This window comes from Mytilinidion resinicola, assembly GCF_010093595.1.
Source record: "Mytilinidion resinicola strain CBS 304.34 unplaced genomic scaffold BDZ99scaffold_4, whole genome shotgun sequence".
NCBI lineage: Eukaryota > Fungi > Ascomycota > Dothideomycetes > Mytilinidiales > Mytilinidiaceae > Mytilinidion > Mytilinidion resinicola.
In genome coordinates, this window is record NW_022985440.1 from 1,666,863 (window position 1) to 1,682,901 (window position 16,039).

General features: G+C 51.7%; 6 protein-coding genes across 6 annotated transcripts; 2 read left to right on the forward strand and 4 right to left on the reverse strand.

Moving 5' to 3' along the window:
- BDZ99DRAFT_516866 (NADH-ubiquinone oxidoreductase-like protein 40 kDa subunit) lies at window positions 1-1,532 on the reverse strand (the record flags this gene model as incomplete). Its single annotated transcript, XM_033725111.1, has 8 exons — window positions 1-99; window positions 169-663; window positions 714-855; window positions 902-993; window positions 1,043-1,137; window positions 1,186-1,248; window positions 1,304-1,317; window positions 1,369-1,532. The coding sequence occupies 8 exons, from the start codon at window positions 1,530-1,532 to the stop codon at window positions 1-3; spliced, it is 1,164 nt and encodes a 387-aa protein (XP_033581223.1).
- Window positions 1,533-1,698: 166 nt separating this feature from the next.
- Window positions 1,699-3,186, forward strand: BDZ99DRAFT_459966 (uncharacterized protein). Its single transcript, XM_033719274.1, has 3 exons — window positions 1,699-2,076; window positions 2,132-2,367; window positions 2,418-3,186. The coding sequence occupies exons 1-3, from the start codon at window positions 1,803-1,805 to the stop codon at window positions 3,057-3,059; spliced, it is 1,152 nt and encodes a 383-aa protein (XP_033581224.1). The 5' UTR covers window positions 1,699-1,802; the 3' UTR covers window positions 3,060-3,186.
- Window positions 3,187-3,194: 8 nt separating this feature from the next.
- BDZ99DRAFT_567920 (Glycosylphosphatidylinositol:protein transamidase, GAA1 component) lies at window positions 3,195-5,926 on the reverse strand (the record flags this gene model as incomplete). The annotated part of the gene is made up of 5 exons (XM_033727740.1): window positions 3,195-4,200; window positions 4,263-5,143; window positions 5,192-5,430; window positions 5,485-5,734; window positions 5,788-5,926. The coding sequence occupies 5 exons, from the start codon at window positions 5,924-5,926 to the stop codon at window positions 3,694-3,696; spliced, it is 2,016 nt and encodes a 671-aa protein (XP_033581225.1). The 3' UTR covers window positions 3,195-3,693.
- Window positions 5,927-5,950: 24 nt separating this feature from the next.
- On the forward strand, window positions 5,951-7,524 carry BDZ99DRAFT_459967 (uncharacterized protein). The gene is made up of 6 exons (XM_033719275.1): window positions 5,951-6,163; window positions 6,268-6,405; window positions 6,456-6,537; window positions 6,589-6,654; window positions 6,705-6,826; window positions 6,881-7,524. Exons 1-6 carry the CDS (start codon window positions 5,986-5,988, stop codon window positions 7,075-7,077), a joined length of 783 nt encoding a protein of 260 aa, XP_033581226.1. The 5' UTR covers window positions 5,951-5,985; the 3' UTR covers window positions 7,078-7,524.
- A 5,251-nt stretch (window positions 7,525-12,775) lies between these two features.
- On the reverse strand, window positions 12,776-14,011 carry BDZ99DRAFT_567923 (NAD(P)-binding protein; the record flags this gene model as incomplete). The annotated part of the gene is made up of 2 exons (XM_033727741.1): window positions 12,776-13,493; window positions 13,563-14,011. 2 exons carry the CDS (start codon window positions 14,009-14,011, stop codon window positions 12,920-12,922), a joined length of 1,023 nt encoding a protein of 340 aa, XP_033581227.1. The 3' UTR covers window positions 12,776-12,919.
- A 352-nt stretch (window positions 14,012-14,363) lies between these two features.
- Window positions 14,364-16,014, reverse strand: BDZ99DRAFT_437138 (nucleotide-binding domain-containing protein). Its single transcript, XM_033717567.1, has 3 exons — window positions 15,767-16,014; window positions 15,177-15,717; window positions 14,364-15,124 (listed from the first exon to the last, which is right to left on the reverse strand). The coding sequence occupies exons 1-3, from the start codon at window positions 15,939-15,941 to the stop codon at window positions 14,509-14,511; spliced, it is 1,332 nt and encodes a 443-aa protein (XP_033581228.1). The 5' UTR covers window positions 15,942-16,014; the 3' UTR covers window positions 14,364-14,508.
- Window positions 16,015-16,039: the final 25 nt, after the last annotated feature.

Sequence of the window (16,039 nt, forward strand, 5' to 3'; positions counted from 1 at the left end):
CTACTGGTCGTCGAGGACGTGGAGGTACTTCTTCTCTTCCCGCTTCTCGCGCTCGGTCTGTGGGGGTAGGTCGTAGAAAGCGGAGCTGCGGTAGCCTTTCTATAGTGATGAATCATGGTTAGCAAGGTCACAAGGATCATAGCTTAGGAACAGCATGCGATGACTTACCAGATACTCGTATGTCAAGCTCTTGAGTTCCGCTGGTTCGATATCCAAGTCCTTGAAAGTCTTCGCCCTCGGATCGATGGCTTGATCAATGAATTCACGCTCCACTTCATCGGCAGACCCAACCGGCCACCACAGACACTTGTTCATGAGACCAGCCGTTGGCTTCCACACCGGTTTGGGAAGGTTGATGTGCCTTCTCCTCTTGACGATCTCCCGATCGACTAGCTGAGCAATCTCTCCCAATGAGTAGTTGGTGGGTCCAAACAACTCGTATGTTTCCGATGCAGTGGTGTCATCGTGGAGCATCTGCTCAAGCGCCATGCCGACGTCAATGGCGTGAACTGGCCAGAACCGCTCCTGCATCCAGTTCGATGTGATGAAATTTTTCTGGCCAGCCAGCGAGTTTAGGAGGCGGTCCTCGAACCCAAACATTGGCGCGGGTCGGACGATGGTGGTCTCGGGGTAGATGTTGCGGACCGCTTCTTCTCCGTATGCCTAACCCTACTTTAGCAATCATCTACAACACGAGTATTAGGTGTATAGACCTTTGTTCGGTAGAACTCTGACGGAGAGTTCTTGTTTGCGTTGTAGCTGGAAACGTGGACGAATCGGTCGATGTCGTACTTCGCAACGGCTTCAGCAATTCGTTCAGCACCCTCTACATGGACGTCGTAGAGATCAAAGTTCCTGCATCCTATCAGCTCCGGATTTATGTTAATCATGTACGACTAACTTTGTAGGATAATCCCGTCCGATGAGGTTGTAAACAATATCTGAATGCCGTACGCTTTCCTCGATGGATGCTGTGTTTCGAAGGTCCATTTCCTGACCAATGTCAACGCGTGCGCTTTCACTCCAGTATCGAGTTCCTTACAAGGAACACTATCCGTCCCAAGTCTCCGGTAACCTTCAAATGACGCCTGGCCATCTCCTCGCGAAAGGGAACGACGACAGTGCATCCCGAACGAGCTGCTTCCCGTCAGACTTTGTCTATAACTTCAGCGATTTTACTTGTACCCAGTCGGTTCACAATATATCTTCCGAGGAAACCGGTAGCTCCGAAGACGGTCGCGGTGTAGCCTGTTGATCCATGAGTGAGCGGAAGCTTTGATTCGTGCGTGCCAAGTGGCTATACCTCCGAGTGATGATCTGGAAAGAACGTCAGACATGTACCTTCAGATTCACTATCAATCAACATACCTTCCCCCGGATACTGTGAGAATGGGCTTGCCGGTCCTAGTGATCCTGACATCTTCGTTCAGACCCCGCCGGTAAATCCTCGAGACGTTCGGAATGTGGGCGGGCGAGGTCAATGCTGTCGTCAGACCAGCGCCAGAGCGAGCGCAATGCCTAGGGAACGCCATGGTCGGGTCAATGCCTTCAGAGAGTAGTGTCGAGGCGTGCGGATAGTAGCTCTCACGTCGTTCGAGGTCGGTTTTCGGTGATGGAAAAACCCTAGCGCCGACCGCGCGCCAAGACCGATCGCATTCGCGGAGCTTCAACTGCCTGTTGGTTGACGCCGCCAGAACTCTACCAAAACACCATCTGCGTTCGTACTCACACCGTCCTGCTGAGCTAATCTCTCCTTCTCCTCAAACCCTCAAAAACTCCAGTATCTGGACAAGCAAAACAGCATGGCTATGGACACAGATACGATCCCCAACCTGCTGGGCGACATGCGGGATGAGGCCCCCGACGACCTCCAGACGCACTTCATTTCCTTCGAGGACTACTGGGAGAGGAAGCTATGGCACGAGCTCACGGAGGCCTTGTTAGAATATTTCCAGACACCCGCCAGCGCACGACACCGGATACAGCTATACGACAACTTCATCAAGACCTTTGCGGCTAAGATCAACCAGTTGAAGCTTGTCCAGCTAGGTCTAAGCACAGCTGCATGTTATAGAGGTGAGAATGAGACGTTGCTGTGTTATACTTCTACTCCGTACTTACAGTTTTGAAGATAACCAAGAGCGCCTCACCTTCCTCACAGCGCTCGTCGAGAAGGTCAACAAGCCAGCCTCGCAAGACGCCTACGTATACGCCACTGTGGCAGCCGCAGATATCCAGTTGAAGCTGAAGGAGTATGAAGGTGCGCGGAAAAAGCTCGATGAGTGCGAGAAGATACTAGACACTTTCGACTCGGTGGAGACCGTTGTGCACGCATCCTTCTACCGTGCCAATGCGGACTATTACAAGGTAGCATGCCCTCTTGCATCTACCCACATGACGGTAGCTAACGTGAACAGCACAAAATGGACTTTGCAGCCTACTACAAGAACTGCCTCCTCTTCCTCGCCTGCGTCTCCGTCAACGACCTCACAACCACAGAACGCCAATCGCGCGCCTACGACCTCGCCATCGCCGCTCTCGTCTCCGACAGCATCTACAACTTCGGTGAACTTCTCTTGCACCCGATCCTAGACACCCTTTCGCATACTCAGCACGCCTGGCTAAGAGACCTCCTCTTCGCCTTCAACCGCGGCGACCTAGTCGCCTACGATGTCCTCGCAGGCAACATCGGCAAGAACGAGTTCCTCCAACAACACCAAACCTTCCTCTACCAGAAGATTTCGCTCTCCGCGCTCACAGAGACCGTCTTCCGCCGCCCACCGCACGACCGCGCCATGTCCTTCGCTACGATCTCCGAGGAAACGAAGGTCCAGCCCAACGAGATCGAGCACTTGATCATGAAGGCGCTGAGCTTGGGGCTACTTAGGGGCACGATTGACCAGGTGTCAGAGATCGCACGGATCAACTGGGTGCAGCCGAAGGTGCTAGATATGAAGCAGATCGAGAACATGCGAGGGCGGTTGCGTGAATGGGATTCGAGCGTCAACCAGCTAGGGAACTGGATTGAGGGGGTGGGCAAGGATGTTTGGGCTGCATAGGGAGCTGTTGCGGTGCTCTGCGGCCCGGAAAGTCAGGGCCTGTGGAGCATGTATAATCATCCGGAGTAACAGAGCACTCGCTCTGGGCCCGGCAGTTAGTCGGTCACGAATAAGAGAAATTTTAGACTTAAGCTATCTCTCTGCTGCTGTGAAGTATATGCTCAAGAGTGTGCTACTACACTAAACCATTCTTGGAAACGGGTTTATGGCCCTCGAAACCTTACCATCGTGTCCGAATCGGCCTCAACCTGACGAGGCACCTCAAACACCGTCATCCACCTGTCAAAACCATGCAATCACACCCTTTCCAGTTCACTTTCTGCACTTCTCGAACTAGAGAGTCTAGACGACACCGATTCAGACAATTCACGCGGCGTATGAGGAGTATAGACGTTTCGTGTAAAAATGGCAAAAGAACTCCCCAGTCGAGCCGCAGCAGTCGAATCTTTGCCTACGCCGCGTACACGACGAGGGCCACACCGCGTACCCACCATGCCCACAAGTCCTCACAGAATCAACCGCGCAGACATATCTTTTTCTTGTGATCATGTGACACATCCCAAATGCATTTCTATGTTTACATATCATACCTTCTCGTCTCCCTCTTCCCTTTTCATCACCCTTGCTCTCAGCGCTACGCTTTATCGCTCTTTGCTTCTGACGGCTCCCCGAATAACGACCCCGCCACAACCACACTCTCCGCAAACCACGCCGGCCACCACACCAACCACACCACCACCTGCGTCCACAAGCCCCACACGTGCCACCCCTCCGCCGCAGCCACTAGCACTGTTTTGAGCTGGGACACGTCACCGCCGGCCCAGTAACTCGTCGCTAGGGTAGTAACAACGAGGGGATTGACGGCGATTAGGAGGAGCGTCTGCAATCCCGCTAGTGGGCGGGAGGATGTTGGTCGTACGAACGTCAGGGGTGTGGCGAGGATGCCAACGAGGAAGGCGAGGGAGAAGTTGAGGGTTGCGAGGGCGGAGAGGAACATGCCGAGGAGGAGGAGCGAGAGGCATTGGATTAGGGTTGTTTCTTGGGCCGAAGGGCGGTGTGGGGAGAGGGAGAGGGCGAAGGCGGTTAGGTGTGGGAGTAAGAGAGCGAGGAAGGTGGTGATGTGGAAGGCTAGGGTGAGGGACTGGGGATGTTAGTTGAGCTCTTCTGAAAGAGTTGGTGTGGAGAGGGAAGGCGGAGACATACGCTTTCTGAAGTGTTGTTAAAGATGTAGAGAGGTAGGAGGCCGAGGAAGTGCGCGCTCCCCACGAAAGCGAGAGGGAGGAACAGTTCCCGTTCTATGATTGCGAGAGATTGCTCCGGGATTAGGGCTACCATGTCGTCTTTCTCGACGGCTGTCATCTTGGGAGCCTCGGAGGGCTCGGTGTCGGTTGAGACGGGCGATGGTGGTTTAGCGGGTCGTCCGCTTTGTACCCATAATGCGATGGAGGTGATGGTGAAGTTTACCGCGATCAGCATGGCGCTGGGAAGGTAGGTCCCAATGCTAACGAAGCGGTTTGCTTGCATAAGGAGGTAAAAGAAGAAACTCTGATGGAGGTGCTCGAGGAGGTTATTTAAGCTTCGGAACAGACTTTCGACCGTTCGACCCAACGACATCTCATCGTGCCAGCCGTCGCCGACAGTCTGCAAAGTGATGGCGTCGACATGATAGGGGATGAAGCTGCTATGGGGACCAGAAGCATGACCGAGACCTTGGCTGATCATTCCTCGGAGCATAGTCTGGAGGCGCTCTTGGTATGAGTCGTCGTGCTTCCACATACGTTGAAGGGTGCAGCCAATTCCCATTTGACCACTGGCGATTGATACGGCCGTGTTGAAGAGGTCGAGATTAGGAAGCTGGCCGTTGATACCATCGTATACGATGTGCAGTTTGTCGAATCGGTGACCCCATGGTCCGGCTGGGTAGTCAATAGCAACGGCTCCTTGGAGAGCACCACTCTTGATAGAAAGAGGCTCGATTGATGCAGGGGAGTGAGAGTCATGATAGGCGTCTACCCATGCTTGTGGCCCTGCCGTGCTGTCCCCAGCTATCAAGAAGATGATATCCTTGGACCAGAGTGACCATCCTAGAGTCTGTTAGTATACTTCTTCTACTGGTATGTTAATCAACGTACTCTTGAAGTAGCGAGCAAGTGTTAGGACGAGAGCTACTCCGCTATGGTTAATCTCTCCATCCATATTCCTCCAAGCTGCTATAAGTACAATTGCCTCGGTAGCATCCGCCCGGGGACCCTGAAGAATGGCGTACACATTCTGGCCAGATATTGTCCGTCCTGAGGCCGAGTATTCGTAATTTTGAGTCGCGACTTTCAGTCCGGAGGACCGTAATATCTCTGCAAGCCTCTGGTTTCTCCTGCAAACTCAATGAGTCCTTGAAAGGTAAAATCCAACGTGAGGAAGTACATACCCCTCTAACGGCTGGTGTACTAGCTCCGCAACCTCATGCCGGTAGGCCCTGAAGATATTATGCTCGCTCCCAGTAAAGTACGTATGCACTTGGCCGGGTAGCAGGGCGTTCTCAGACACGTAGGTGTTCCTCGAATACTCTTGCAAGGGCAATACCAGTAGCCATCCTATTCCGACGAGGATACACAGCGCGGAAAGGTAGGGGGGTATCTTGAGGAGGCGCGCATCGCGGCGGAGAGCGAGGAGTGATGCTACAAACTAATCAGCTTTAGAACAGCTTCCACAATAGAAAATATATACATACTTAACAACGACATGCTCTCAGACCCCTCAATCCATTCATCCCTCGTCGCTGTCAGAAAGCTGTGGTTTTGACGTTGATCGGCGTTTCGTCGGTCCGCCTCCCCAGATTCTTTTGCGCGCGAGAACCTTGGGACGCGCATCATTCCTCTCGCCCTCCTCCAGCACACATCGAGGGCTTCTAAAGCCTGTTTCCCCGGTCATGCCGTCCTCCTTCTTCCAGTTCAACCCGCTGCGGCTCCGCTCCTACATCTTCCGCCTGCCCCTATGCACGCGCGCGCTCATCTTCGTCATCGTTGCGCTGTGGGCGCTGTCGATTCCTATCATCTGGTTGAGGGAATGGGCGGCCCTGATACCGAAGGAAATCGGGCTGGCCTCATGTACGGATTCCTTCCCTTGTTCACCCTGTTGAATTCTTCGTATATCAAGCGCGACGTCAATTCCAAAAGACATGAACCAAGGACTAATTCGTCCCTATCCGCAGTGTACCGGTTGAACACGTTTCCCTTGATGCACCTCGGGTTTGTGCATCTGATATTCAATGTCCTCGCTTTAACCCCTTTACTTGAGCGCTTCGAGGCTGAGAATGGGACACTACCCACCCTCCTCCTTTTCACCGGACGTAAGCATCTCCAATACCGGCTGTAAGGGGCATGTCTGATGGATGGATAGCTTTTGGACTCATCCCAGGAGCCCTATACACCCTGTTGGAACGAGGTGTCTTTAGAAGCAATACCACAATCATGGGCGCAAGGTATGAGCTTGTTGTACTGAACTATGGGTACGGCGAAGCTGACTGATGTAGCATATGGGTGTTCCTCCTGCTATCAAGCGAAGCCATGAAGACTCACAAAGCGAACCCGAACTTCAGGTATTAGATCCCTACGCCTCAAGAGCTACGAATCGCTAATCCATACCCAGTATTGGACCATACAAAATCCCGACCTGGACCACCCCCTTAATCCTCATCCTCGTCATAAGCTTTTTAGTCCCCAACACGAGTTTCCTAGGACATCTCTGCGGTGCTGGGCTCGGATACCTATGTATGTTTCCTTGCTAGCATCCACCCTGATCCTGTCTCATGCTGACAAAATTAGGGGGCCTGAACTACATCAAATTCCTCGTCCCGCCAGAAAAGATCCTCCGCTGGATCGAAGCCAAGCTCAACCTCCTAGGTCGCCTCCCTCACTACGTCTCTGTCGACCAGAAAACCTACGGCCGATACGGCGTCCTGCCTAGTACTTCGACAATACCGCGGAGTCCAGAAGGCGGAGGAGTCAGACTAGGGCCGTAAATAAATCCCAACCACTGTTACATTAGCAGGATATGTAACAATATCTCGTCGGCGGTAATGGGATTGTAGCTCGGCTGGTGGCGTTTCTGGTGTTTGCGCAAAGGTTTTTGGTTGTATCAAAAGAGTGGGGTTCCGCATTTCTAGCGTGTCGCTAGGTTTTATGGGTTGTATTGCTACTTGCATTGGTTGGAGCGTTGGATTTTTTGTAACAGATAGAGTGTCTCGTCATCTTACCTGCCGCACCTTAGTGTTCTTCCAGGTATCTTTGGATATAGCAAAAGTCAGCTAGCTGACGCTGGTCCCTATGCTATTGCATATACGCATCACATGGGCTGAATGTTTCGAAATGCTGGATATATATGCCCGCTTTCTCTTCATCCTAATTGTCTTGCTCTTCAGAACATTCGCCAGGCAAATTTTGTACTCAAAAAGAAACGGACCGAAGCTCACGTGCAGTCATGTGCCCCGTGTCTCTACCCTGTCACCCTTATCCCTTGCTGACCCTCCCATCCACCAAGGCATCACCCTATAAACCTCCCTCCTGCGAAACCTGACCTAGTCAACCTATTCACCTAAAGAATCCAAACCGCCATAACGAGTTCTCTTAGCAAGCCCCAAATGTATTGACGTATCTTCTTATTAAAACTGAACATTCTTAGCCCATTCCTTACACTTGTTAAACCTTATTAAGAGTAATTCAAGGTCTCGTCAGGTACACCCGCTTTCACGCCAAGACCTACTCAGTCAGGAGAAGAGCTGCATGAAATCGACGCTAAGATCGGGACTAGCGGGAGGACCCTTATATCAACCACGGAATTAGAACTGGTGCAAGGACCCTGAGGCATCATTCGCGAGGAGATATCGGATAAACTGAGACATCATTCCATTACTATCATCTATGTCATCAACAGGCCCAACTGCTACTAGTATGCAACCCCGAAGCCCTACCAGATGCCACAGCATTCACCAGAACGCCGTACGGAAAAGGGAAAAAGGTACAGTGAAGGGAACTCATGCCCGCCCGGTGATGAGGTAATCTTTGTTTTCGACGGTCACGCTCTTGGTCTGTGGAGCAGCGTTAGCACGCAGGTGATTTGTAAAAGGGAAGGGAGGATAAGCTTACCATATGATTGACCTTATATACACCCACCAATCGAGATGCAAGTTCGAACATGTTATTTCGCAGTGAAATAACGATGAACTGAGCATTCTTCGTCCTCTCCTTGATGTAGCTCGCAACAATCGAGACCTGTACTGGATTTAGCAAAGCACATTAAACTAAGACCAATAATGGGTAACTCACATTTCGGAAGTCCAACGCCGCATCAATCTCGTCCATGACATACAACGGCGTTGGCTTATAGTGATGCAGGGCGAACACCAATGCTAAACTACTCAACGTCTTCTCACCACCACTGAGATTGGAGATATTCTTCCAGCTCTTCTTCGGTGGCATGACACTGAAAAGAATACCCTCAGAGAACGGATCTAGTGAGTCGACGAGCTCGAGTTCCGCGTTTCCACCCATGGTGATCATCTGATACATCTCCTTCAGGCGTAACGAGATCTGGCTGAAGCCTTCCATGAAGCCTTCCAGACGCTGTCGTCGATAATCGTCGCATCGCTTCTTTGCAGTATCACGAGCCGCCACTGCCTCAGCAAGGTCCATGCTCCGAGTAGCGTGCTCTTCGACTCGTTTACGGTACTCAGCTAGAACACCGAGGTCGACGTTGACGTTCTCGTTCTTCGCTTCAAGAGCAGCGATCTCATGCTTGAGGTCATCCTTATCCATGTCAAGGAGCTCGTCTTTGGTGTATGTCGGTATGCCGTCCGCCTCTTGGTCTTCGCCGAGATCGCTGGTTTTGTGGAACTTGAGCTTCCCTAGTTTATCCTGCCAGAAGTGGAGCTTCTTCTGAGACTCGTTCAGGCTCTTTTGATGCTCTTCGAGCTTATTCCGCATCTCAATCTCGACGGCGCGGGTTTCATTCAGCTCCGCCGTCCTCTGGTCAAGCTCGGCCTTGACAGCTTGCAGCTCCTCCTTCTTCGTGTCTAGGGCATCTTGCGCCTCCTCGGCCTGCTTCTTGGTGCCAGCAGCATCCCTGATCTGTGCCTTCATGTCTTCCTCGACCTTGTCCGCTTCGATTGCCATCTTCTCGAGCTCGGCCGTAGCTTCTGCAAACGCCTTTTCGTGCTTGACCTTTTGCTTCTCAGCCTTCGATTTGGCGACTTCGGCTGTGGAGACGGCGTCAGAAAGAGTGTCTATCTGTTCCTTCAAGCCGTCGACCTTGGCCTTTTGACTTCGGAGCTTAATTCCACCAATTTCCATGATCTTGTCTTGCAGAGTCTTGATCTCATCCTCGACACCAGCAGTTTCCGTATGTAGCTTGGACACCTCCCTCTCTAGCGTGGCGATGCTCTTTTCTAGCGACGAGATCCGGCCCTTGTCGGACTTCCCTGTCTGTTGCTCCGCGCCCAATTCCTTGATACGACGTTGAGAATCAGCGATGTTGCGATCAAAGCTCTCAAGTTCGAGGGCGAGCTTTTGCGCTTTGGTCTCAAGCTTAGGGATCTGGTCCATCAGCTCTCGCAGGGAAGTTTCAAGTTCCCGCTGGTGTTGCTGAAGGCTCGAGTATTCTTGCTCCAATGCGTCCCTGTCGACTTCCAATTTCGCAACCTGGTCCTTAGAAACGTCCGCTGCCAGCCTGGATGACATCCCTCCTCGGGCAACTCGGGTACCACCACCACTCATGGTGCCGGACTTGTCAATAAGCTGTCCGTCCAAGGTCACCACACGCCATCGCTTCGCACCGTACGCAATACGATTAGCCTGTTCAAGATCCTTGGCCACTAGTGTGTCCTGGAGGACGCTGTAGAAAGCTGGCCTGAAAATCTCATCTTTGGGCTTGACTAAATCAAAGAGTCGAGGAACATTCTCGGGAGTCTGAATTTCGGACAGGTTTCGTTTTGCGAGCCGGTTGAGGAGAATGATATTCGCTCGACCGAGATTGTTCTTTCGGAGGTATTCTATGCATTGCTGTCCAACCTCGACTGTGTCAACGACGATATTGTCGAGGGAAGGGCAGGCTGTAGAGATTGCGACGTCATATTTCTGATCGATAGCACCGAGATTTCCTAGTCGCCCGTGGAAACCACTAATTCGTCCGGACTCCTTCAAACGCATCAAGCCAGTCAATACGTTCCCCTGAGTCTGTGTTGCTGAGAGACTCGCGCGGGCCTCGTCGGCTTTCTGCCTGGCACCGGACAGCTTTGATTGTAATGCAGGTTCCCTCTTGGCGACTTCCGAAATGTCCGCTTGGACTCTCTCAGCTTTTTTCTCCAGTTGTTTCTTTTCAGACTTGCACTCCTGAAGCTCGGCAGCTTTGGTAGTCTTGGACTCCTCGAGCCCAGCTATTTTCGTTTCAACCTCGGTGATTGCAACAGCCCCGGAGTTTTCCTTCTCACGCAGAATGTCTAGTTCACTCTGAGCCACGGCGATGGCAGACTCTTTCTCATTGACTTTTGCTTTCCAGGGCTCCAATGACTTCTGCTTGGTGGCTATCTCGTCAGAGAGACCCTGTGTTTTTCCTTTGAGACTTTCTCGGATGGACGCCAACTCCTTCTCTTCAGCCTTCATGCTCTCTTCTAACTCTGCGATCTCGATGGAGTCTCGTTCAATGTCATCGGTACGTTGCTTGGCGTGGGTCTCGGATTCAGAAACGGAGAATTTGCTGGTCTCAATGGTCTTCTCCAACTTCTTTTGCTTGTTCGCCAAGAACTTCTTCTTCTCCTCAAATTTGACGGTCTCCTTGTCGATCTTCGCCATTTCCTTGATGACAGTCTGGGTTTGCTTTTCGAGCTGTTCGTACTGCTTGGTCCCGCTCTTGTACTGCTTCTCAAGGCTTTTTATGCCCTCTTCGTTTCCCTCGTGCTTCCGCAGCTCCTCGCCAAGTTCAGCTTGCATCTGTAATACACTCTCCTGGGTGACTTGCACATTGTCATTGCACTCTTCGATCAAAATCTGGTATAAAGCCGATTGCTTGGTAGCCAATTCGTTCTCGTCACGAATAAAAGCCAGCGCCTTATTCTTCTTATCCTCAAGACCGTTCTTCTCCTTCTCGACATGCTGCACTCTGTTGCTCTTCTCCAAGCACACCTCGTTCAGGGTTTCCGTCTCTGCGGCTGATTCCTCAATGGGAGTCTTGTACTTCGAGGTTCCAATAATATCCTCAAGATACTCGAGCAGTCCGTCATCGTGTTCGTTGGCTGCTTTTGGCTTCATTTGCGCGATGGACTCGACCTCACCTTGTAGGATAAGGAATCGTTTGTGGTCCAGATCCACGCCTCGATCGCGGAGCAGAGTGGTAACCTCCTTGTAGTCGGAGTTTCTGTTGTTGATGTAGTACTTGCTTGCGTTGTTTTTGAAGGCCTTTCGCGAAATGACGAGCGTTGAATCCGGGATGACTTCGTGGCCTCCTCCGGGGAGATCCATCACTTCTTGGAAATGGACCTGGACTTCGCAATGATCGAGATCAGGGTACGCCGCTGAGTTGTGAATAAGTGCTGAAATCTTCCCTTGTCGCATCTTGCTTGCTCGAAACCCAAAGACGAAGAGCAAGGAGTCAATGACATTTGATTTTCCAGATCCATTGGGTCCCACCACGGACGAGAACGAGGTGTGAAATGGCCCGACCTCTTGTCTCCCAGCATAGCTTTTGAAATTCGTGAGAATCAAATATGTGATTACAATTCGTGATTTAGGTGCAGCAGGCTCCTGCGTCGACGGCATGGCCGTAGCCCGTGTCCTCACAACAATATCCATCGGCTTCTCCAGCACCGTTGTACGCGCATCCACCTTTGCGACTTGCGGTGTCTCTGGGACAGGAGTTCGCTCGTTGATCGCACTGTGCTCCGTAATATCTGCCAATGGTGTCCCCGGCACGTTTGTAGGTTCGGGGGAGACTGAGGGCTTCGGTGTGGGTAGGGTTGGCACTTCTGACATATCTGGCGCAACAGAGACGCGCGGTTTCCGACCTCCTCGTACACTCTTCCTAGGCGATCTTCCTTTCGCAGGCGACACCGGTTCTGGTGCCGTACTCTCTGGGCTAAACAGTTGTGTTGGCTCGACAGATTCGCTCGCCCTGACCCTCCTGCCGCCTCTAGATGCTCGTGGTGTAGCGGGCTCCTCTCCAGCCTTCCGCCGGGGTGCTCTCCGGGTGCTCTTGGGCGCTGGTGTGAATTCCTCCTCACCGTCATCGTTGACGGGTGCTTGGTTCTCTTCCTCGTCGGACGAATCGATGACGGCGGGCTTCCGGCGGGTAGCAGCCGCTCGCATTGACTTCCGAGGCGAAGTAGACGACATTTTGCAGTCTGTTAGTAGTGTTATGGCCGGAGTGCGAAGAGGTGTTGTGGTGTTGTAGTGGGGAAATACTTCTACAGCGCTCCAATGTTTGTTGTGTTTTGAAATCAGCTATACCTGGCTAGCGCCAAATCGCGTACAAGGGTCTGTGGCGCGTCATCTTCCACTGCCACATTTCACCTCCATCTTCCAATTACATCCTTAAGGGAGAGCAACATTCTATCGACGGTTGTGGAGAGCAAAATACAGTAGTGGGCTGGCCCATCGACTGCTGACGTCACTCACCATCTCTCCATTGTCACCTGGGCACTCAATGCATAAATAGACATTCATCGAGCTTCCGCACCTTACGCCAAATCCATTGAGGGGAATTCAAAGAGTCTGAATCCACCAGCTATTCATGTAATTGAGCCATCCCCAGGCACCGTGTCTTAGCCAACAACGTGCATAAAGACCTTAGGACTGTTCTGGTATTTAAACTGTGTTTCAAGTTGTGCTAACCCAGCCGGCACCACTCTTAACCTGATGTTTAGTAAAGCTCTCGATATTAGCCGTTATAGTCTCCTTTAGGCCCGTGAACCCGACCCCGAAACACTCCTTGAGCACCTCCTCAGCCCGTCCACGCGGCCTAATATCCACTTTGTCTCGTTCCATGCCGAAGTCCTTTAAGAAAGTCCTCTTAGGGTCCAACTCCCTGAAAATAGCGAGGACGTCATCCCAGGTGAAGTCTCCCGCAAATCCATACAGTCTCTCATTTGTCACACCCGGATCGACCAAGCCTGCAATGCGGAGTTTCGCCACGTCACCGACATCGATATACCAACCCGGCTTGACAAACGACATAGGGAACTGCACATCTTCGGTCTTCTGTGCGTTATAGAACATCTGCACGAAGCCAGCTGTGCTCGGGATCCCTTGCTTCTCGGGGTTGAGTATCCCTCCCGTCGTCGTGCTCGGTAGAACGGCGTTGACGACAAATTTGGGGTTGTTCTCCTTTGCCCACTTCCAGAGCGCTTGCTCGGCTGCGACTTTGCTGGCAGAATAGATTGTGGTAGGTGCTCTTCCCGTGTCAGAAGGGTCCCATGCCGATTTTACGGCTGCCTCGTTCCATCAATTGGTGTCAATATACTCCTCGACATTCGATTCCGCACTTTTGGTCGCCCAGCTTGAAGACGTGAGAACAAAAGCCTTAACGCTAGTGCTCTTCTTTGCCGCTTCTAGCGCCGTCGTGATGCTCTGGAGTACTGGTGGTATCACGTCGTTTGGGTTTTGAGTAGTGAAATCCATATAAGTCGCCGTATGCGCGATTCCGGAGACATCTTTGGCGGCGTTGTCGAAACAACCCGGCACGCGCATGTCGGTGACTTCGACTAGCGAGAACTTGTCTGGTCCGTATCGATCCGAGAAGAAACTGTCAAGCCAGGCATACTTAGACACACTGCGGACGGACCCTCGAACGCGATATTCCGCCTGGATGAGCTGGTCTGCAAGCTGGGATGCGATGAGGCCATTCACACCTGTGACGAGGACGGTTGAGCCGAGAGGGAGTCTCGGATTTGAGATCTTGAGAGTACTCATTCTCAAGGTTCCTTGATGTCGAAGTATGGAGTGCAAAGAGGCAATCGTAGGTGAAATGACTTGTTTTTGAGGTTAGGTCAGTTGTTTCCGCACGACTTCGTCAAATCTACACGGAAGTAAGACATTGCTTACCAGTGAACACAATGTCAAGAATCCGAACGAGGGGTTCGAGGGCTCTTTATACAGTCCAGCGCCCCGGCTGATCGGAGAGCCGTTGCTGACTTTGCCTGTTTCAACCTTAGTTTACATGAATTAGTCCCTGGCTAGTTGTTCTGAATCGGGCCTAGTCTAGTGATGGACATATAAGCTTCATTCCGTCAAAGTCTCAAAACGACTATTGACTAGTATCAAAATGCTCACCTGGATCTCACCTGCTTACGGACGACAACTCGTGAACGTCAAACTCAAAACCGATATGATTCACCCTTTCAAGATTATACGTCATACCCAGATTTCTGAAAAACATCGAAGCATCAAATAGTCGCAAAGACGAACTACTACGAGCGCTCATTAGGCTTCTCGATCTTGGTCCAGTCCTTGACGAGGCTCAGGTCCATTATCTTCCCATCGGCCCCAAATCTGTTTTGTGTGGCACACCAGTCTCGTCCAACAGCATTTTCAGGTCGCCACTTCATCATTTTCTGTAGTCGCAGCTCCATGACCCCTTCGAGAGCATCCACGGCTATAACACCCACAGCGGGATTCGTCATGAAACCATGTCCAGAGCCGCCTACTGCGACCAACAAATTTGAGATTTCCGGATGCCGGTCAATCAAAAAGAACCGGTCTACGGTATCGGCATCCCAGCAAATTCGTGCAAAGTTGAAAGGGCGGTCCGCAAGGTGAGGCACTGTTTCAGCCAGTAATACCCGCATGCGATGCTCTGCGTCGACGGGAATCTGTTGACGTGCAAAAGGCACAGACCTCACCTCTTGGTCCACCTCAACGAAGTTGCAGTACCCAGGATGCTCGTCGCAAATCTTGAGCTCATGTTTCTCTTCATCTGGCTCAATGAAGAATCCTCGATCGACCCCGTATAACACCGGTAAGTCTCCCCAAATTCGTGCCTCCTTAATCGACATTGGTAAGTGCGCAAGCGTCCATGCTGTTGGTCTAAGCGGAGGTTATCATTGAGATTACATGCGCCATCATAAGAGTCACTTACCTAAGCTGCTTCTTGAAGTCTAGCAGCACGTCGCTATTCGCGCCCGCTGCAAGGACTGTGTAGTCTGCTTTGTGGTCTGCACCATCGGCAGTCTTTGCACCAATTATAGTCCGTGCATCTTCTGCAGACGACGAAATAATCAAGGAGTCTACCTTGCCTTGTAGTCCTCCAGTCACATATTTGGCTCCTAATCGGATAGATTCAGTATGCATGGCTTCGAGGGCGCCTCGAGCAAACAACCATCCAGCACCCTTCTTCTTCCAGTACCCACGCCACTTGGGAAAAGATCCGGTTAGCACTCCCTTGGGCATCGTTTTTTGAAAGTCATCTGCGGTTTTGAGAGGAACCAGTTCCGCCTTCTCCTCCGCAGCATATTCCAGCACGTGTTTATAGGCGTCATCTCCGCATGCGGCCATGATAAAGCCAGTAGAATGGTAGAACGGCTTAAGTAAATCGTCGTTCAGCCATGCGTGCATCGACATCTGATGAATACGGTTCCACATGTAGTTCTCATCAGAGTCGTCCTCCGATGGCGGGTTGGCTACTGGGCCTTAATTTCTCTTTCTATAACCAAGTTACATGTTTCTTACCCTCTTCAGCAATCTTGTTGATGTCATTTCCAGCAGCAATTGGCGAAGGGAACTCTGACGCGTCTAGAACATTGATGTTCCTATAACCCCGCCGGGCTAGCTGCAGCGCAATTGAGCAGCCCCAGGTACCTCCTCCAATGATTAGAATAGATGAGTCGTGGGTGAGTCCATCCATTTCGAGCGGGGGAAGAAGTTGTCAATTGCGTAGGCAAGTTGCTACACTGTAACATCAGCGCGGAATGCACGAGAGTCGCGCGCATACACGGTGCATGT